The sequence below is a fragment of the Schistocerca americana genome, chromosome 10 (genome assembly GCF_021461395.2).
Source record: "Schistocerca americana isolate TAMUIC-IGC-003095 chromosome 10, iqSchAmer2.1, whole genome shotgun sequence".
NCBI lineage: Eukaryota > Metazoa > Arthropoda > Insecta > Orthoptera > Acrididae > Schistocerca > Schistocerca americana.
Genome location: NC_060128.1, coordinates 96,694,762 through 96,717,141, shown reverse-complemented (window position 1 = coordinate 96,717,141; position 22,380 = coordinate 96,694,762). Strand labels below are relative to the sequence as shown.

The 22,380-nt window shown below is 41.5% G+C and overlaps 1 protein-coding gene across 1 annotated transcript in view; it reads right to left on the bottom strand.

Annotated features, from left to right (window-relative positions):
* The window catches only part of LOC124552428 (transmembrane emp24 domain-containing protein 7), a 36,372-nt gene that overhangs the window by 6,462 nt on the left and 7,530 nt on the right, over window positions 1-22,380 (bottom strand). The window contains exon 2 of the mRNA XM_047126701.1: window positions 4,541-4,786. Coding sequence (XP_046982657.1) covers window positions 4,541-4,786 — 246 coding nt within the window. The remainder of the gene's footprint in view (window positions 1-4,540; window positions 4,787-22,380) is intronic.

The window sequence follows — 22,380 nt, the reverse complement described above, 5'->3', positions numbered from 1 at the left end:
TTGACAATTTAAAAAATTGGTACAACTGTTCAACGTCAGAACTCCTTAGATCAGCCAAATCAAGATCAGAAATTGCCATGATGACAGCCAACCTTCTTAGAGGAGACGGCACATGAAGAAGAAGAAGATTCATTGTTGCTGTGTTTACTTTGTGACTTCCCATCAGACAGGAAACAACTGTGCAGCCCACCATCGTTTTGTACTGCTGTTAGTCTTCTTGAAATAATTAGTTGTCTTTTGTGAAACCAAACCATGCATCAATTACAGAGCTGTCACACGTCCACAGTAATCAGTGGCTTTCAGTCCACATGCTTGCTTTGAGGCCAAAAAAGAACAGGATGTAATCAGTTCCATATCACATCCAGTAAAGAAACTTCTGAATGTATTGGTATTAGTGAAAGTGCAGTCAACTGAATTTGGAGGTAACACAGAGAAACTTCATGTCTTGTGTCACCAAAAAGAAGTACTGGCAGACGACAGAAGCTTGCACTGTTGTAATATTCAACAGTACCGTCAGCTGTAATTTCATTATTAATTTATTAGTGAACAGTTTCAATGATACTCTTTGCCATCATCAGGCCTTCGAAATATATAATGGCTGAATTTTCCTGAGAGATATAAATCAAAAAGGCCCATGTGAAAGTAACTGGTGTCTACATCAGCTCCCATAGTAAGCAACCACACATAGTATGGCCATGGTTGCTTACTACAGATACTTTGTATTTCCACGTGGGACTTTCTGACTGATGTCTTTTAGGAAAATTCAGTCACTATATATTTAGAGGGCCTGATGATTAAGTGTTTCATCAGAAACAGCTGCCAATAAATTGATAATGAAATTACAGCTGACAATAATGTTAAAAATTGTAATTTTCATATCCATTGGGTCCTCTCCTATTCGAGGGTAGTTGGAACGCCCTATCCCCGACAATGTTAAATTTAGTGACTTGGCTTCCCTGTATTTCAGGAACCACTGTAGCCATTGACATGGAACTTTTACAGGACATTAAACTGTATGTTCTGAGTCTACTGAACAACAATAATTGCATTTCAGCCACTGCTTTCAGAAATACAATTTTTTAATTACACAGTTAAAATTTTGTGTACTTCTTTTGTACGTTATCCTAAATAATTTTAATTATACATGCCATTATGCTCTTCTTTTAGTTCAGTAGACTCAGGATATGTATGTTATTATTCTCTGAAAATTTGAACACTACTCGAAGTGGTCTCTCAGATTTAGGGGAAAAATGCAACAGAAAGTGCAAATTTTCAGCAATGGCTTCTGAAGTTTCACAAGACTGTGATTCACTCAATATATGCTTCATTTTTTATTTTTAGTCATTCAGAAGCACCCTGCACCATATTGTATGTCATCCTCTTGATTTTTTTTCCAAGATTTTTCCTTCTTTCTGGAATCCTTAGTGGCCAACTTCCTGCATACTCCGCTTTATCAATGCGAACCTTGCCCATCCCTTAAAGTTCTCTGACGCAGTTTCCTCCAGGGTTAATTCCCATATGCTGTATTTTTTCACCCTACCAATGTTGTCATCATTAAAAGCAATAACAGCATCACTGACCTCTCACTTTAGTGTCTTCATTCCAACAAAAACATTTTTTGTCAAGCGAGTCCATATAAGGTTACTGAACGTCTCATTGGGATTTTGAGTCTGACCATGCAGACACTTCCTGAGTATATCCATGACTTCTGCTGGGATGGAATGTTTATAGCTACATGAACAGTTTGAGTACTGGGCATTGCAGTAATTGCACCATGAATCGGGTCCAGGAGGGCAAAGGTGGTGTACTGGTTTTTCATCAGTTGACAGTATGTGGAAGAAGGTAGCCCATAATGCCTGCTTCATTTTCAACAAATCCTCAGTATTATTTCTAACGGCCATCCCATAATACTGCTGTAGTTCAATCAATCGTTTTGTCTGTCAGCCTGCCTCTTATGGTTTCACCATCAGAAAGTTTCTTGTCTCTCAAACTTTGTTTCAACTGTCAGGCGGTGTTAGGTCAGGCGATCATGGAGGATCAAAGTCCCTATGAAATTATGCGATCACCAAAACCATCAACAAGCAGTGACATTGAAACGCGACCTGTATGCGCGGTTACACCATCTTGTTGAAAATAACCGTTCAGTACTTCACTTAACACAAGTTCTCCTATGAATGGGTACAGAATATCACTGCAATATCGTTGTGCGTTTATTGTTTCATTGTAAAATATGGAACCCACAATCAGACGTCTAGAAATTGCAATTCAAACTTCTATTTTCACAGAATGAAGTGGTTCCTCATGAATACACAATGGATTTGCAATACTCCATATACGAGAATTTTCTGAGTTCATGTACCCAGATAAATGAAACCACACCTCATCAGTTAAGAATATCCCTTCCATTTTCTTGAACGAAATTTTTGAACCATTAACAATAATGCAGTCTCTTGCCATCATCAGTATTTTTCAGTTCTTGTACGACTGTCACTTCGTATGGGAAAAGATCTAATTTTTTTCCTTATAGCTGTGTGGGCCGTTCCGACACTAACATCAATTTCCTGGGCGAGTTTTCTTACTCACTTGTTCAGACTTGTGGACATTTTATTGGAAATATCGAGTAGTTTATCCTCAGACAAAACACTAGGATGACGACTTCTTGGTGCATCTGTCATTGAATCTGTACTTCGAAATTTGTTAATCAAATCTCGCAGGGACCGATGGCCATAGCAGTCTGGTCCCTTTCATCCCCCCCAAACCAACCAACCAACCAACCAAATCTCGCACAGTATCGCAATGTGGAAGTGCTATCTCCAGGAAAACTGAATTAAATGTCCGATGAATTGAAACTGTATTTATCACCAGCTTTGAACACTTGTTAGACTAAAAACACACATTCTCCAATGGTTAGCATTTTAACAGTGACAAAAACGAAACAAACGAATAAAGGAACTAAACTTAAACGTCCACGTCAACACATAATGATACACACCCGGGAAGTAACCCAGGCAGGCAAACAATCATATGGCATGCGTGACTAACAATCATACGGCACTGCGGAGAGACTTTTTGAACACCCCGTATATATAATTTTATTCAGAAAATTGCAAATTTTATGAGATAAAAATCCAAAAATGTGAAAAAAAAAAATTTTCCGCTTTAACTCCCCTTAATGGGGCTGGATATGCTAAAGTTTGCATCAGACGCGTTTACGCAGTGGGGTCAGAGAAAGGAAAATCCAAGACTTCTATGAGGAAAAGCAGTTTCCAACAGTAGCTGCTGTATTGGAGAAGTTACAGTCTGCAGTGGAAGACATTCCTGATACAAGTGAAACAACCCCTTGGCATTACAATCGGAAACTGTGTTTCGGAGGGTTGAAAAAAAAAAACCACAGTGCTGAGGGAAAATAACCGTGCAGGAGGAAAAAGAAACGAGTTCTTGCAGGAAATAAGACACTTGCCAAACACTGGATAGATTATTTATTACTCTGATGAGAGACGGTGAAGTACAAATAAGCACATGTCGCCCAGCACTACAACACTAGGGCATTGCCACGATGACAAACAAAGTCACATGATCTGATTGGCCATAATGGACGTGTAAAGCATGTGCAGCAAGGCCATTTTAACTTTCAGAGTTGTTCTCTCACTGTACAAGGTATGTATTACGTTTGGTCCCACCTCAACCACAAAATCAAGAAACACAATAATTTATCCATTTTGAGTGTTTCCATAAATTGTACTGTAGGAGATGCTGCAACTAACTACAAGTTTTTTTAATGATTTTTATTGAACCATTACTAGTTCCAGGCTTGAGCCCACCATTTGTTGGTAGCATTGATTTCTTTGCAAGTTTTACAACTGTAACTTCCTGAAATGCCCTCCTTTACATAGTATATGACACAGGTTTGATTTTCTTTCACAATCCATACTGATCAATTAACTGAATGAACGTGTAAAGGAGGGCTTTTCAGGAAGACACAGATGTAAAATTTTCAGAGCAGTACGCTACCATCTGACAATGAGTGCAGCCCCGAAACTAGTAATTCTGCAATAAAATTATTCCAAAAAAATCTTGTGACTGGTTGCAGTATTTCCTACTGTGTAATATCAATAAATGATTAATAAACACACCTGTGCAAAGTGTTCGTTATAATAAACATAATAATGCCTTATTCTCTGTAACAATTTTATATCAGCTGATGTCCCCAACTTCTTCCAGCAAGATAAGTCAATCATTTGTGTGAATAGAACTATGACAACTGACAAATGGAGCAACTGAGTTCAATAGACAGGCAACCACCTGTTGCAGAAGAATGCCTATACTTCGAGGAAGGCAACTCTAATACTCAGCCACGACAACCCAATATAGTGAGCGATTATCCCTCACCATGCGGGAAAAAGAACTGAATAAAGATGTTAATATAAAAAGTTGTAGCAGCTGTAAATGTATTCAACAAAACATTCTGGGGGATAAAACTGTTAAATTTTTCTGCAAACTAGAGGATTAAGTGGCCCGTACATACTACTGCCAAACATACCTGTGTCATGACAGTTATGTGCTCTCCTATCCCCGGGAGAGGCTTCTCTTCTCCCACTTGCCAATCCATATAGACCAGCTTGTGGGAGAACGTGGAAAATTCATTGCTGAAACAGGCTGTGTATATGCCTGTCTCAGCAGAGATAAATGTGTGGCTATCAAATTGCTTTTTCACTTGTCTGTAGATGATCTCCCCACGGGGAGCCTGCAGCTGGACGTCCACATCGTACTGCCCTCCTGTAACCACCTGCAAAATTGAATTAAACAGTGTAATAAAAACTTCTATTAATGCCCACGACAATATGTAATAAGTAAAGGTTGACAATCTCAACTATGTGTAAATCTGTTAATGTATTGTTCACATTAAAGTATGGAAAGTGAGACACTTTCAAATAAAACAAAAACATCAGAGGCTACACTATTTAGGTGGCACAGTTATACAAATGTATTTTCCAAATAAGTAGAATGAAAATACACGTCGATTCATACAAGCTGTACACCCTAGACATTTCTGGAATCATTTGACATATTGCAATTCTGTTTTGGTCCAAATGAATTGAAAGGAAGCCTTCACTAAATGATATACAGCATATTTTCATAGCGATATTAATTAGAGAGATATTGGTATCGACTTTACTTTTTCAAAAGGAAATATAGGAAATATAATCGCATAGGGTTCTGCAGACAGAGTCAGTTGACATAAAACTTTTCTGGGTATGGTACTGTGTCATATTGTATAAAACTACTAGTGCTATATTTGTCTGGGGCAACATGACAAATCTGCAGTGGCAGAACATCAGCAAGATTGTGGAAAAGAAATAAAATTCAGTGAAGCCTGTGTGTTGGCCAAGCAGCCAGTTATAATGAAATGAAAAATCAGAGATGCCATCAGAATTTTTAAACAACCTAAAAATATGAATCGAGAGGATGGACTCAGGCTTGCCCTATCTTGGCTGCCAGCAATCAGAGCACAATAGACCACACTGTCAACTCTAGGTACAAGCACTACCCACGAGTAACTGCTGCCACGCATTTGGTATATAGCAGCCAACTTCTCATTCACCGGTGACCACCAATCGTGGCACATAACACAAGGGCCAATAGACAACAGAGGTTACATTCTCCCTCCACCTCAATAACCTGTTAAAATAAAGTTCGCTCTCCTTCCTCCTCAAGTGACCTTCAAATGAAATGACCTATCTTTTTAAAATTGTAACATAATGGCAGGCACAGTGAACAGTAATAATAAAATATAAGGGACACTGCATAGGTAGAACGCACCAGTAGACCCAAAGAAGGCTGCGGCAACCGTGGAGGAAACGTTGGTTTTTCTCCAGCAGTAGTTTTATACAATATGACGCGATACCAAACCCAGAAAAATTTTATGTCGAAATACAGAAAGCTTATCTATTATCGATGTACAACACCTGCTGAATGCTGGAAGCGTTTTGTGATAATAGGTACATACTGGGAGTTCCAGACATGTTGCGACAAATTTCTACATGAGGTGGGGCACATCGTAAGGATGGAGAATTGCATAGCAACCCGTGATCACAAATGTTAGGGGTGAGTGCTAGCACAGGTTGGCAACCAGAAAAGAAACAAGAGAGTGATTTGTCTGAGACACTCAGTGGACATAACGAGTACACATGGTGTACGAAATGAATACAACTCTAACGTTACAACAGATGCTCGACGGACTGACATGCTCGAATCCACGCCCCTTGCTCATCAGATCCTCGATTTGGTTCTGTGGGGATCCACGAAATCTCTCACGTATTGCAATCTTGTGGAGTCTGAAATGGATCTTGTCACAAGAACTGTCATGCAGCTGCTACAGTCAAAGAAATACCCAGTGTATTTGAGCATGTCTAGCAGTTTATGCTCCATCAATGTCAAGCACGTGTGGCATCTTACAGTGCAAAAAAGAGTATCTGTTGCAACATTACAGCTGTATTCACGTTGTGCACCACACATATTCATTATGTCCAATAAAGGTTTCAAATTAACCATTCTCTCACCTCCTTTCTGATCTTCAACCTCTGCTACCACTTACCCCTAATGTTTGCAGCCACTGGTTGCTATGCAATTCTCCATCCTTTCAATGTGCTCCACCGTCCCCTAGAAGTTTGCTGCAACAGTTCTGAGACATCATGTATATTCATACCCATGGAAAAGTGAGTGATGTTTAACCAACCAAAAATCACAATGGGAGTTGTTAGATAGATACTAATTAAAAAGCTGCCCATACTCTCGCAAGCCAGCACCCGGCATTACATTATGAAAAGTTGTGTAACCTCCCGTACACCATCTAAAGATGACCCTCGAAAGATCTAAAAACTGGTTTATGGAAGAAACAAGTATTTAAAAAAAAGTGACCGGTTGCAGTTTTCTGTGTCATATTTGGATCTGCAGGTGGGACGTCATCAGAAGAAACAAAATTGTCAATCTACCAACTGGAGAGTGGAATGTTAGATGCCTTAATCATGATGTAGGTTAGAAAATTCAAAAAGGGAAATGGATAAGTTGAAGTTAAATATAGTGGGAATTAGTGAAATTAGCTGGCAGGAGCAACAGGACTTCTGATCAGGTGAATACAGAGTTATAAATACAAAATCAAGTACAGCACATGCAGGAGTGGGTTTAAAAATGAATAAGAAAATAGGAATGTGGATACACTAATATGAACAGCACAGTGACCGCATTACCAAAGCCAAGATAGACACGAAGCTCATGACTATCACAATAGCAGAAGTTGGCATATCAACTAGCTCCACAGATGATTAAGAGATGGAAGAAATGTATAATAATACAAATGAAATTATCTGGATACTTAAAGGAGACAAAAACTTAATTGTGATGGAGGACTGGAATTCGATAGTAGGAAAGGAAGAGAACGAAAACCAGTAGATGGATGTGAACTCGGGGGAAAGGAATGAAAGGGGAAGCCGTCTAGTAGGTTGGTTGGTTGTTTGAGGTTAAAGGGACCAAACAGCAAGGTCATCAGTCCCTTGTTTCAAATAGACTCCATTCTGCTAACGGGACATCTCAGTATAGTCAGAAAAATAAAACGGATAAAGGGGAAACGTAAAAGGGCAGTCACGTTGTCATTAGTAAAAACAAATGAGGGAAGTTGGCAAGAGAACGAACCCAACACTATGCTGAAACAGCATAGGCAAGACCACCTGTGACTTAAAAGGGACAACTGCTATAATGCAGAAAGTACGTATGGGAATAGAAAAACTAACCAAGCCTTAAAAAGAAGGGGTAAAAACAGAGTAAAAGGGAAAGAAAAGAGGATTCCGGTCAGGGAGGTGAATCGGGAATCTCTGAACACTGCCTACAGTGGGAGACACCCAAACACTCACCGCCCTGCCCCAACACCAGAGGGAGATTAAAAACTTTAAAACTGAGAATAAAAACCACTCTCCCGGAGGAAACCTAGAACCAGAGAGACCATCCGGGAATCGTCAGCCAACATCAAAGGTAAAGTGTGGGGGAGTCTGTACTGAGCACGCAGAGCCAAAAGAAGGGGGCATTCAACCAAAATGTGGGCCACTGACTGGAAGGCTCCACAACCACATAGCGGGGGTGGCTCATCACGCAAAAGGAAACCATGGGTTAGCCTGGTATGGCCAATGCGGAGACGACACAGTGTGGTCGAGTCCTTGCGGGAGAGGCTAAAGGAAGAACGCCATGGGCCTGTATTCACCTTAATGGCACGAAGTTTATTAGACAGTGGAGTAGCCTCCCAAGAATTGGCCCATGACTGTGCAAAGTGGGATTTGATGTGAAGCCGTAAATCCGCTGCAGGAGGGGTTACAGAAAACGGGGGGTAAGTAACTGCTCCCCCAGCCAAACGATCAGCGAGCTCATTACCCGGGATACCCACATGGCCCGGGACCCATAGGAAGTCAATGGAACAAGCAGCACGGTGAAGATCAGCGAGATGGTCATGGATGGCAGAGACCAAGGGATGGCGCGAAAAACACCGGTCAATAGCAAGAAGGCCACTCATCGAGTCCGTACATAACAAAACGCGGTTGTGTTGGGATTGTTTAATAAAGGTAAGGGCCCGGGAAATTGCCATCAATTCCACAGTAAACACCCCACATGAGGGTGGCAGTAGATGATTTTCCGTTCCAACAAAGGACATGAAGGCATACCCAACATGATCAGCAGATTTAGAGCCATCAGTGTAAAAAACAACAGCATCCCGAAACTCCCATAAAATTTGGCGGAAAAAGGAACGGAACACCACCGGGGGGACGGAATCTTTCGGACCGCGGCGGAGATCCATCCGAATTCGAGGCCGAGGAACTAACCAAGGAGGGGTGGAGGGGAGGGAGCGAGGAAGACAGGACAAAGAAGGAAGCCGAAAATCACGGGTAAGAGACGCAAGGCGCAGCCCAACCGGTAAACCCGCCCGAGGGCGGGAGTCAGGCGGGCGACGTCCATGGTCTGGGAGTAGGATAGAATAGGAAGGATGAGCGGGAGAAGAACGGATAGTAAGGGCATAAGACACCAGAAGCTGGGACCACCGAACAGAAAGGGGGGGGATCCCAGCTTCAACCAGGAGACTATCAACAGGGCTAGTAGGGAAGGCACCGGTGGCCAAACGGATACCACGATGGTGGACTGGATCCAGCACGTGCAGCGTGGAAGGAGCAGCTGAACCATAAACTTGACAACCATAGTCCAAACGTGACAGAACTAGAGCACGATAAAGACGGAGGAGGAGGGAACGGTCCGCACCCCAGGAGGAGTGGGCAAGGAAGCGAAGGACATTGAGTTTACGGAAACATCCTACCTTCAGGAGTCTGATATGGGGCAGCCACGTGAGCTTGTTGTCGAAAAGAAGACCTAGGAAACGAAACTGTGGAACCACAGGCAATCTTTGTGCAGCGAGATAGAGCTCTGGATCAGGGTGGACCGTAGTACGGCGACAGAAGTGGACCACCCGCGATTTTAAAGGAGAGAATTGAAACCCGTGGGAGAGGGTCCATGCAGAGGCACGCCGTATAGCCACCTGGAGCTGCCGTTCTGCAGATGGCATCGAGGAGGAACTAACCCAAATGCAGAAATCATCCACATACAGGGCAGGGGCGACCAAGGGACCGACAGAGGCCACAAGTCCATCGATAGCAATGAGGAAAAGAAGGACACTCAAGACAGAACCCTGTGGGATGCCCGTCTCCTGGGTCCGTGGAGAACTAAAAGCAGTACCAACTCGAACTCTGAATGACCGATGGATCAGGAACTGGCGGATAAAAATCGGGAGTGGGCCCCGAAGACCCCACTGATGAAGGGTTAGTAAGATGTGATGGCGCCAGGCCGTGTCATAGGCCTTGCGAAGGTCAAAAAACACTGCAACCAAATGGCGGCGCTGGGAAAAAGCCTGCCGAACTGCGGATTCCAAGCGAAGCAAATGATCGATTGGAGATCGTCCCTCTCGAAAGCCACACTGGTAAGGGGACAATAGATCCCGAGATTCGAGGACCCAAGTGAGCCGACGGGCTACCAGCCGTTCAAGTAACTTATAACCAACATTGGTCAAACTAATTGGCCGATAGCTGTCAACAGATAGGGGGTTCTGACCAGGCTTAAGGACAGGAACCACAATGCTATCCCTCCACTGAGAAGGGAAGTCACCCTGGAGCCAGATACGGTTAAACACCCGAAGAAGATGGTGCCGTTGTGGAGCACTGAGATGTTGAAGCAGCTGGTTATGAATGGAATCTGGGCCAGGAGCTGTATCATGAGAAGCAGATAGAGCAGGAAGAAATTCCCATTCAGTGAAAGGTTCGTTGTAAGATTCTGACTCACAAGTGGTGAAACATAAGGTGACAGCTTCAGCCTGCTGTTTTTGATGAAGGAAAGCAGCCGGATAGGAGGCCGACGCTGATGCCACTGCAAAATGGGTCGCAAGATGTTCTGCGAGAACTAATGGGTCCGTACAAATGCCATCTGGGAGGTGAAGGCCTGGGAGGGTGGACTGCCGATGGCAACCTTGGAGAGAGCGAAGTGTAGCCCATACCCGTGACAGAGGGACAGTGGAACCAAGGGAAGAAACGAATCGTTCCCAACATATCCGCTTGCTCTGTTTGATTAAATAACGGGCTTTAGCGCGAAGGCGCTTAAAGGTAGAAAGGCTGGCTACAGATGGGTGCCTCTTAAACTGTTGCAAAGCTCGACGGCGATCACGGATGGCAATGGCAATGGCCGTACTCCACCACGGGACTTGCCGACGACGAAATTGTCCAGATGAGCGCGGGACAGCAAGGTTAGCAGCGCGAACAATCGCGTCAGACACGTCACGTAGGACGTCATCAATACAACCCGACAAAGAGGGAGAAAACTCGACCTGTGCAGTATATAGAGGCCAATCGGCGCGGTGGAAAGACCAACGAGGTAACCTCTCCATCGGGGAGCGGGAAGGGAGCGTGATAATCAACGGGAAATGGTCACTATCACAAAGGTCGTCGTGTGGCGACCAGTGTAATGAAGGGAGGAGAGAGGGAGAAGAAAGAGAAAGATCAATGGCAGAAAAGGTACCATGACCAGCACTGAAATGAGTAGGGGAGCCATCATTAAGAAGGCACAGGTCGTGGTCTGCAATAAATTGGTCGATAAGAAGACCTCGTCTAGATGGAAAGGCACTGCCCCACAAAGGATGATGAGCATTAAAATCCCCAAGGAGGAGGAAGGGAGGAGGAAGTTGCTGAAGAAGGGTGGTTAAGGCAGCAGGTGTAAGAGTCCTGTCAGGAGGGAGATAAAGATTGCATACTGTGACTGCAGAGTCTAAGTGGACCCTAACAGCAACTGCTTCCAATGTAGTTTGGAGAGGAATCCACGTGCTAGCAATGTCTGTACGGACCAACGTACAAACGCCACCAGAAGCCCGCAAGGGTCCGACCCGATTTCGACAGAAAACACGGAACCCACGGAGGGTCGGTGAGTGAGCATCAGTAAAATGAGATTCCTGGAGAACCACACAAGCTGCTGAGTAGGACGAAAGAAGGGATTTCAATTCCGGAAGGTGACGATAGTAGCCATTACAATTCCATTGGAGAACCACAGAACGATGGTTTAAATGAGGGCTGAACACGCTAAATCCAGTCATACCGCCGGGTCCCCACCCGTCACCGACAAGGAGGGGGCGACATCCATAAACGACAGGTCAGAATCCGGTTGTGAAGCCGGGGAAGGGACCTCCGGTGACACCAGAGGCTCTTTGTCCCGGGACTTATGTTTCTTCTTCTTTTCAGGCTGAGATCGAGGAGGGCTGTGTGGCATAATGGAGCCAGCTGCAGCAAGGTCAGGAACAGAAAGAGACCGGGCGACCTGGGGGCCGATAGACCGCGGCTCTCGCGGTCGCCGCGCTGCAGCAGACCTTTGACCTGGAAGGTGCCGGGAAGGGGCATCCCGGGAGAGGCGCCCTTGACCGGCAGACGCCGAAGGAGTGGGACACTTCTCCGGCTGGGGAGGGGGAGCGGCGCCCAGAGGAGAAGGTGTGGGAGCCGCAGGGGAGGGGGGAAGGAGAGGGGTCCGGGACGGGGGTAAGGAAGGGGGAGGAAGGGATGAAGATGTAACCAAGGCGTAACTAGATGTCATGGACACAGGGTGCAATCGTGCATATTTCTTACGGGCCTCTGTGTAGCTTAAACGATCAAGAGACTTATACTCCTGTATCTTTTTTTCTTTCTTATAGACTGGGCAATCTGCTGAACGTGGAGAATGACTACCATGACAATTTACACATACAGGAGGGGGAACACAGGGACTCCCCTCATGGAGTGGACGTCCACAGTCACCACAGAGAGGGTCCTGGGTACAGCGAGAAGACATGTGGCCAAAACGCAAGCACTTAAAACACCGCATAGGAGGTGGGATGTACGGCTTCACATCACAGCGATAGACCATAATCTTAACTTTCTCAGGAAGGGTATCCCCTTCAAAGGCCAGGATAAAGGCACCAGTATCAATACGATTATCTTTAGGACCCTTCTGAACACGCCGAACAAAGTGAACACCCCGCCGTCCGAGATTGTCCCGAAGTTCCTCATCAGTTTGAAGGATGAGGTCTCTGTGAAAAATCACACCTTGTACCATATTTAGAGACTGGTGAGGGGTAATGGACACGGGAATTGTGCCAAGATGGGTACAGGCACGAAGGGCCGCAGATTGGGCAGCCGAAGCAGTTTTTATCAGTAATGAACCCGACCGCATCTTGCTCAGGGAGTCCACTTCGTCGAACTTGTCTTCAATGTGTTCCACAAAGAATAAAGGTTTGACACTGGTGAAAGTATCTCCATCAGTCCTGGTGCAAACTAGATAACGGGGGAAAGGTTTTGCCCCTAGACGACGGGCCTGACCCTCCTCCCAGGGGGTAGCCACGGAAGGGAAGGCCGAAGGGGCAAGAGAAGCAGCACTTGAGGAATCAGTACCACGCAGAGAGACGGCCGCAGAAGAGCGGCCAGAGGTTTGGACCCTTATGCGTTTCATCTGCATAGCGTCCGCCCTGATACCACCCACTCCGATCAGGGGCTCTCCTCACGGGCGCCACCCAGCCACAGCAAGGGCCGTCTGGCACGGCGGCCATTGCCGGGAGTTCCGATGCTCCAGGATGACGAGCAAGCACTCCAAGGCATGCATGAGGAGGTCACAGCTCAGGTATCAGAAGTGTGATCCCTGTGTGTTCAGGGGGCTCAACCAAAAGGGTACATAGCGACCCCACCACACGGGCTGGCTACCGTGCTGGCTATGCACCCTAGCATCAGACAACGACGTAGAAGAAAAGGTGGAATATACTAGGAGGGCACACGTCGGAGACACTAGGTAAGGTGCTCTTCCCCAAATGGCTCACACTACGGAAGAGAAATTTTGGAATGGAGGTCAAACCCCAGAGGGGGACCAAGGAATGCCAAAAGGAGGAGATGATTACGCAACAAAGCCAGAGTGTCAAACCAACAGAACCAGGAGGATAGCGGGGGCCAACATAAGCAAGGACACCAATAGAGGGAGAGGAGAGGGCGAGGGGAAAGGGGTATGGAGGGGAAAGGAGGGGAAGGGAAAGGAAATGCAGCCCGGGAGAGAAAGAAGGCTGCAATGGCTCGGGGCCCCGTGCTCGCCACGCACGTATCCACGAAAGAGTTGTGGACCCCCTGGGGGGGCCGTCTAGTAGAATAGGAATGCACAGAGTACAATTTAATCATTGCTAAAACTTGGTTCAAGAATCATGAAAGAAGGGTGTGTACAGGGAAGAGACCTGGAGACACCGCGAGGTTTCAGATTGCTTATATAATGGTAGGACAGAGATTTAGGAACCAGACTTTGAAGTGTAAGACATTTCCAGGGACAGTTGTGGGCTCTGACCACAATTTATTGGTTATGAACTATGGATTAAAACTCAAGAAATTGGATAAAAGTAGAAAATTAAGTAGATAGGACCTGGATAAGTTGAAAGAACCAGAGGTTGTTGAAAGTTTCAGGAGGAGCATTAGGCAATGGTTGACTGTAACAGGGCGTAGTTACAGTACAAGATGAATGAGAAGCTGTAAGAGATGAAATAGTGAAGGCAACAGAGGATCAACTAGAAAAAAGCAAAGCCTGGTAGAAAACATTGGATAACATGAGATATGCTGAATTGAACTGATGAAAGGAGAAAATATAAAAATGCACCGAATGAAGCAGGCAGAAGGGATGGCTACAGGACAAATGTAAGTATTTAAAAACACATTTCCCTAGGCAAAAGATAGATACTGCACACAGGAAAATTTGGGGAAATGAGAAGCATTTGTACGAATACCAAGAGTTCAGATGGAAAACCAGTCCTAAGCAAAGGATAAAAAGCTGGAAGGTGAAAGGGTCTATACAAGAGAGATTAACTTGAAGGCAACATTATTAGAAAGGGAAGTGGATATAGATGAGGATGAGATGGGAGATGTGATAATGCGAGAAGAATTTGACAGAGCTCTGAAAGACCTGGGAGTAGATGACAGTCCATCAGACTACTGACAGCCTTGGGAGAGTCAGCCTTGACAAAACTCTTCCATATGGTGTGCAGATATATGACCAAACGAAATACCAGACTTCAAGAAGAATACAATAATTCAATTCCAAAGAAAGAAGTTGCCAACAGGTGTGAAAATTACCGAACTATCAGTTTAATAAGTCACGACTGCAAAATGCTTTACAGAAGAATGAAAAACTGGTACAAGCTCAGGGAAGATCACTTAGAATTTCAGAGAAATGTACACGCATGCAAGGCACTACTAACCTACGGCTTAGAAAATAGGTTAAAGAAATACAATCCTATGTTTATACCATGTCCAGACTTTGAGAAAGCTTTTGATAATGTTCACTGGAGTACTCTGACATTCTGAAGGTAGCAGGGGTAAAACACAGGAAGCGAAAGGCTATTTACAATTTGTACAGAAACCAGACGGCAGTTATAAAAGTCAAGAGGTGTGAAAGGGAAGCAGTGGTTGAGAAAGGTGCAAGACAGTGTTGTAGCCTATCTGTACATGGAACATGCAGTAAAGGAAACCACAGAAAAAAATTCAAGCAGGAATTAAAGTTCACAGAGAACAAATTAAAACTTTCATTTTCCAGTGACATTGTAATTCTACCAGAGACAGCAAAGGACTTGGAAGAGCAGTTTAATGAAATTGACAATGTCTTGAAAGGAAGACATAAGATTAACATCAACAAACACGGAATGGAAACAGGTGACGCTACGGAAATTAAACTAGAAAAGAAGACAAAGTAGTATATGAGTTTTGCTATGTGGGCAGCAAATTAACTGATGACAATCAAAGTGGAAAGGATGTAGACCGGCAATGACAAGGGAAGCGTTTAAGAACAAGCAAAATTTTTTAACATCAAATATAGACTTGAGTGTTAGGAAGTCTTTTCTGAAGGTATACATCTAGAGCATAGCAATGTATGGATGTGAAACATGGACGATAAAGAGTTTACATAAGAAGAGACTAAAAGCTTCTGAAATGTTGTGTTACAGATGAATGCTGAAGATTAGATGGATAGATCAAGTAACTAATGAGGTGGTACTGAAAAGAAATGGAGACACAAGAAATTTGTGGCACAACTTGACCAAAAGAAGTCATTGGTTGATAGGGCACATACTGAGACATCAAGGGATCATCAGTTTAGTACTGGAGGGAACTGCAGAGGGAGATATGAATACAGTGAGCACATTCAGAAGGACGTAGCCTGCAATAGTTATTCGAAGACGAAGAGGCTTGCACAGGATAAAATTGCATGGAGAGTTGCATCTAACAAGTCTTTGGACTGAAGACCACAACAACAACAACAACAACAACAACAACAAAAACAAAGAAATATAGTAATTTCAACTGCCAGCATCATAGTTCTAATAGAGATGAATTGAAATGCAGATGACTCCTCACAATCAAACTACTAGTTTCCCAGAAATTACAATATTTGGAGCTTAAGATTTATCTGCTTTGAACATGAAATCAATTGCTGTCTTACCCACAAGTTCATTTTATTATATGACACTGTTGTGTCAGGCTGATGGGCTTGACACAGCAGTTCATTTGGGTGACAATGGAATTAGAATAGCTTACACGGTCTCAGAAATATCTGAGGTGAACAGATGCTGAAAAAGTAACTCTCATAAAACCCAGTCATATGCATCACCAACTTCTCCATCTGAAATTAAGAGATTTATGCATTCTCTCACAAATAAAAGCTCATTTGGTTTTGATGGTGTTTCCAATAGAGTATTAAAGATGTGTTCACATACAATTAGCAGAGACTTATCTGAAATACGTAATGCATCAGTAACTCGAGGCATTTTTCCAGGGGAACTGATATATACCTTTGTTAAACCCCTCTTTTCTTAGCAAACCACAGTTTGGGTTTCAGAGGAGCTGCTCTACTGAGAATGCCATTTACATGTTCACTCACCAAATTTCACAATCATTAAATAATAAAATGGCACCAGTTGCATTTTCTGCACCCTATCTAACACAACTGACTGTATGGACCACCATATTTTCCTACATAAAATGAAGTTTTAAGGTACTGATGGTATAGCCAACAAACAGACGTCATATCTAACCAAAAGAATCCAGAATGTTGAACATAGTAATTCAACCAATATTGTTCTGGGATTTAATTCTGACTGGGGATAAATCATGTATAGGGTTTCCCATGACTCCGTCTTAGGCCCAATATTGTTCCTCTTACATGTGAACAATCTTCCACACAATATACAAGCAGAGTCAGTTCTTTTCGCAGATGACAATAGTACTATAATCACTACAGACAAACATACAGAAACAGAATAAATGGTAAACAATGTTGTCAAAAGTATCCTTGACTGGTCAATGATACCTCAATTTTAAAGAGAGACAACATATTCAGTTCTGCAAATCTAGGGGGTACCAAACCAATGGTAAGTATAGCACATCATGGAGAAATAATAAATAGGATGGAAACTTCAAAATTCTTAGGTGTCCATATTGACAAGAATGTAAACTGGGAAAAAGCTCATTTTGAACTCCTAATACAATTTAGGTTAGCCTCATTAGCATTTTGAATCACTGGAAATTTTGGGGAAAGGCAAATCATTAAGTCCATATATTTCACATATTTTCATTCAATGTCACATAGAACAATGTTCCTAGGTAACTCATCTCGAAGAGAGTCTTCATTGCTCAAAAACATGTTGTAAGAATAATGTGTGGTGCTCACTGCTAATCATCTTTTAGACAGCTGTATCAGGAGCTGGGCATTCTGATTACTGCATCACAGTATATTTATCCATCAAGGAGTTTGGTTTCAATAATCCAGTGCAGTTCAAAAGGAAAAATGATGTACATAATTACAATACCAGAAGGAAAAGATATTCATTATTCCACATTAAGGTTGTATTTAGCAGAAAAAGGGGTGAACAATGCGCCAACTAAAATTTTTATCATTTACCCAGTGATATAAAATGTCTGGCACACAGCAAAGGTAAATTTGGAAACAAACTAAAAAAGTTTATTACTGCCAACTCTGTAGAAAAAATTTTATTACTGTAATGTGCAAAAAATGATGGGTAGAAACTACTCTCATCTGTATGCAGGTGTTCAGAAATTTCCGTTACAAACTTCTCGGACCTGCAGAGGAGAGTGAGTACGTAAATATTTTGAACAGGAACCCATGTCCGGAAATATACCATTTCCATTTTACGATGGTTTCAGTTTGGATGTTTAATAAATCCACTTCTGCTTGAGGAATTGAATTAGGTGTGAGACAGTACAGTTATTAGGTAACAATTTTAAAGTAAACATAATGAAACACCCATTTATCACCTAACCATATTTGCTTGTATTAACACTTATTATACGTTTACATTATTCCGTAACAAAAAAGAACCCAGCATATTGTACGTACAGGACAATACCGATGCTTTACAACAGTGGCTCGATGTGGCGACCACCAACGTTATTATAGACATTGTACCTGTCATCCTGTCTACACTACTGTATACCAGGACCAGCAATTCTGAGACTTCTCTGCCCATCTGAACTGAAACTGTCTTAGAACAGAAACTATGTTTTTAGACAAGGGTTTCCATTCAAAATATTATGTACTTACTTCTCTCCACAAGTTCCAGAAATTTGTAACTGGAATTTCTGAACAACCAGTATATTAAAGAAAACTAAAAAATTTTATAAATGTTCAGCATGCAGCCACATTTAAAAATTAAGCTGTGTTGTGTATGTAAAATGACTTGTTCCGCAAAGATTATGATTTAATTTGCAAATGATCCATTGAACATGAAACCAACTAACTCCAAGGTGGTGACTGATGAGAAATCCACCATTACATCTTGTAATGCATTGGGACCTAAGGTTCTGGGGAGTTCCAACATTTGCAGTGATGAAGAGATGGACTACATCGAAAAACCTTCTAAGCTTAAGTTGAAGAGATACTACTTTGGAACCTCAAACGTAAATTCTCTTCTGAAAATTGGGAAACAGAAGGAATTGGAATTATTTCTACAGAAAAACTCTATAAAAATTTTAGCTGTGCAGGAAACTATGTTCTTATATAGAACATAGGTGATACACAGTATTACACAATTTACAATTGGAAACCAGCAATATGAATAATGGAGAATCTGAAGTTAAAATCTTTTGGGTTATTAGGCCGCATCATGTTTCATGACGCGGCCTAATAATCCAGAAGATTTTAACTTCAATGACAACGCCCACAAAAGCCTGCAGACTCACAATGGAAAACCTGTCAAAGTTAGTAACAGCACTCTTTGTAAAAAAATCTGAGATAGTATAAGTACTTCTCGGTGACTTCAACGTGTAAGTTGGGAAGGAAAAGACATTTATAAATATTACAAGTGAATATCCATCAACTTAAGAACAAACAGAAATGGTGAAAGAGTGACCAATACATGTAAAAATGTTCCAGTCAAAACTGATGCCCACATTTTTGCAAGCTACCAAGAAAAGCAAAAACTCTGATATCTCCAAATCCAAAGTTAGGAGAACTCCAACTGAATCACATAGCCATATCTAAAATGAATATCATGGAAATTATGAATGTTCAAGTAATCAGAAATGGGGCATATGATTCACATCTTTATCTTTTTAAGATTAAAATACAATTTCACCTATCAAAAAAAAAAAAAAAAATAATAATAATAATAATACAACCAAGAAAGCAATAAGGTACAACTCCTTTACTATAGCTAATATTACAATAGAAAATATAGAAACATTTAAAGACACTCAGACAACAGAACAAAGGTGACAGGCACAAACTCCAGGCACAAATTACTAAAGCAGAGGAGAAAGCTTTAGGACTGGCCAAGAATATGACATGGTGGAACCAAGAGTGTGAAGAAGTACTAGAACAATGAGCTTTGTGCTCATGCAGAGGTTGAAAAAGGAACATTTTAAAGAATTCAGACAACAACAAAAATGACACTTCAAAAATAATCTTTGAAAAATCTCAGCTTATGGAACAAGAAAATTTTAGCAAAAATAATACTAGCTATTTTTACACTTACAGGGTGTCGAACACCAAGTATTTGTTATGGCAAAATATTATTACATAACAAAGAAAATTATAAAATATTAGCAAAAATTTTTGGTACACTCTTGAACTGTCCAGTTCCAACAGTTAAATTTGTATTCTCAGCAGTACCACTAAATTTGGAGGAAGATTTCCCACCAACAGAGCAAGACCTTCACAAAGCCATCAAATCATTTTAAAACAATAAGGCACATGATGAAGACCCCATAGGGCAGTAGAATCATTGAAATGATCAGAACCAGAACCATAAATAATCTAAACCACTTTTCTAGATTTTTTTAAAAACTTCAAACATTCCAGAAAAGCAGAAAATAGCTACATAGAAAGGGAGACCAACAAAATGTCAACAACTGAGGAAGAGAGTCACTCTACCAGTGGCATACAAAATATTCTCAAGAATTCTTCAAGACAGAACTACAGAATCTTTAGACAATATTATGAGAATGAAAGTTGCTACTCATCATTTTCCACTTTCCTTCTCATAATATTGTTACGTTCTATCCTGAATCTTTACACAAACAATAAGAGAAAATCAGCAAGGTTTTCATAATGGAAGATCCTGCACAGAAAAGATTTTTAACTTAAAATCATTAATTCATCATAGAATGTTAACCAGCCACCTTATAATAAAGAATGAGTGATTCGGTAAACAGAGAAACAATAAATAAAATCGTTAGAGAATTTGGTGTTAAAATTAGCAAACATAATTCATAATACTCTAACAAATACAATATCTACAGTTAAATTAACTGGAGAAGTATCTTAGTCATTTGAAATAAAAACTGATGTTAGGCACAGGGATGGTTTAACACTTTTACTGTTTAATTTCATTCCAGAAAATATTTAAAGATCCGGAATTTGGAGCTAAAAAATTGCAAACCTGAACCAATAATTCTAGGAAAGAGAACAAATGGAATTAGGGTAAACTGTCTGGCTTTTAAAGACGATTTTGCAATACTTTCAGAAAGTCTAATATACCAATTTATTCAAATAAATCTTTTGGGATAAATAGCAAATAGAACTGTCCTCAAAATTTCAGATGAAAAAACTAAACTTACAATAAATATAAGAAGTGCACCAAAATTTGTAAAAACACAAATAGGTAAAATAGATATAGTAAGAAAACATGGAGAAACCATGCAACAGAATGGACTAGAAAAATTTGAAGTAGATTTAAAAGTGGAGGAAACGTACTGTTTGACAAAGAATATTTCCAATACAATATGTATATGTAGAAAATGTAGACTGGCAATGGCAAGGAAAGCGTTTCTGAAGAAGAGAAATTTGTTAACATCAAGTATAGATTTAAGTGTCAGGAAGTCGTTTCCGAAAGTATTTGTATGGAGTGTGGCCGTGTATGGAAGTGAAATATGGACGATAAATAGTTTGGACAAGAAGAGAATAGAAGCTTTCGAAATGTGGTGCTACAGAAGAATGCTGAAGATTAGGTGGGTAGACCACATAACTAATGAGGAGGTATTGAATAGAATTGTGGAGAAGAGGAGTTTGCGGCACAACTTGACTAGAAGAAGGGACCGGTTGGTAGGACATGTTCTGAGGCATCAGGAGATCACAAATTTACTACTGGAGGGCAGCATGGAGGGTAAAAATCGTAGAGGGAGACCAAGAGATGAATACACTAAGCAGATTCAGAAGGATGTAGGTTTCAGTAAGTACTGGGAGATGATGAAGATTGCACAGGATAGAGTAGCATGGAGAGCTGCATCAAACCAGTCTCAGGACTGAAGACCACGACAACAACAACAACAACAACATGTAGAAAACAATATATCACAGTGGCACAATCAGAATGTTATATCGATGTGAACGTCTAGTAATGAAGTATAAACTGGACAGAATAGAGGTACTTGAAAGATTAATTTTTGGAAAAATAATGGGTGCAATGCAAACTACAGATGTGTGGAAAATGAGAGGTAATGGAGAGCTCTACAAAAAATAGAGAGAAAATAACAGGTAACCACTAAAGGAAGAGTAATCATTTTTGGACATCTCTACTGAATGAATGAGAACAGCCTAATGAAACAATATTCCTGTATTTCTGGAAGAAGAAATCAGCTACAGCATGGATTACAGAAATAAGGAAAGCACTAGAAAAAGACAACACCAAAGAATTGGAAATAACAGACAGAAACCTTTTTAAGATTATAATGCTAAATACATAAGAGCTTTCAATGCAGAGGAATTAAGAAATCAACATTATTGACATTGTCAGATATAGAAGTACTTTTGGGTATGCACCAGATAAGTGTATTGGGGCCTTGCTGTTGATGTTGTATATTAATGACCTTGTAGACAATATTAATAGTAACCTCAGACATTTTGCAGATGATGATGTTATCTATAATGAAGTACTGTCTGAAGGAAGCTGCATAAATATTCAGACAGATCTTGACAAGATTTCAAAGTGGAGCAAAGACTGGCAACTTGCTTTAAATGTTCAGAAATGTAAAATTGTGTACTTCACAAAACAGAAAAAAACTTGTGCAAATACCTATGTGTGACACTTCATAACATCTGTTTGAGAAATTCTGGAACATTCATAATTCTGCGCCAATGATGTGTGGGAGCAAAATGCGACTGGCATCCTTTCACATGTCTACGTTAAATGTGTTGCTGCCAACATTTCACTGTGTCATGTCTGTTAATGTTCTGGGGTCGACAGAAGCGTCCGATCCAACGCGTCGGCTTTGACCCGTGACGTAAGGGTGTTGTCGTGTGTGACGTCATGAC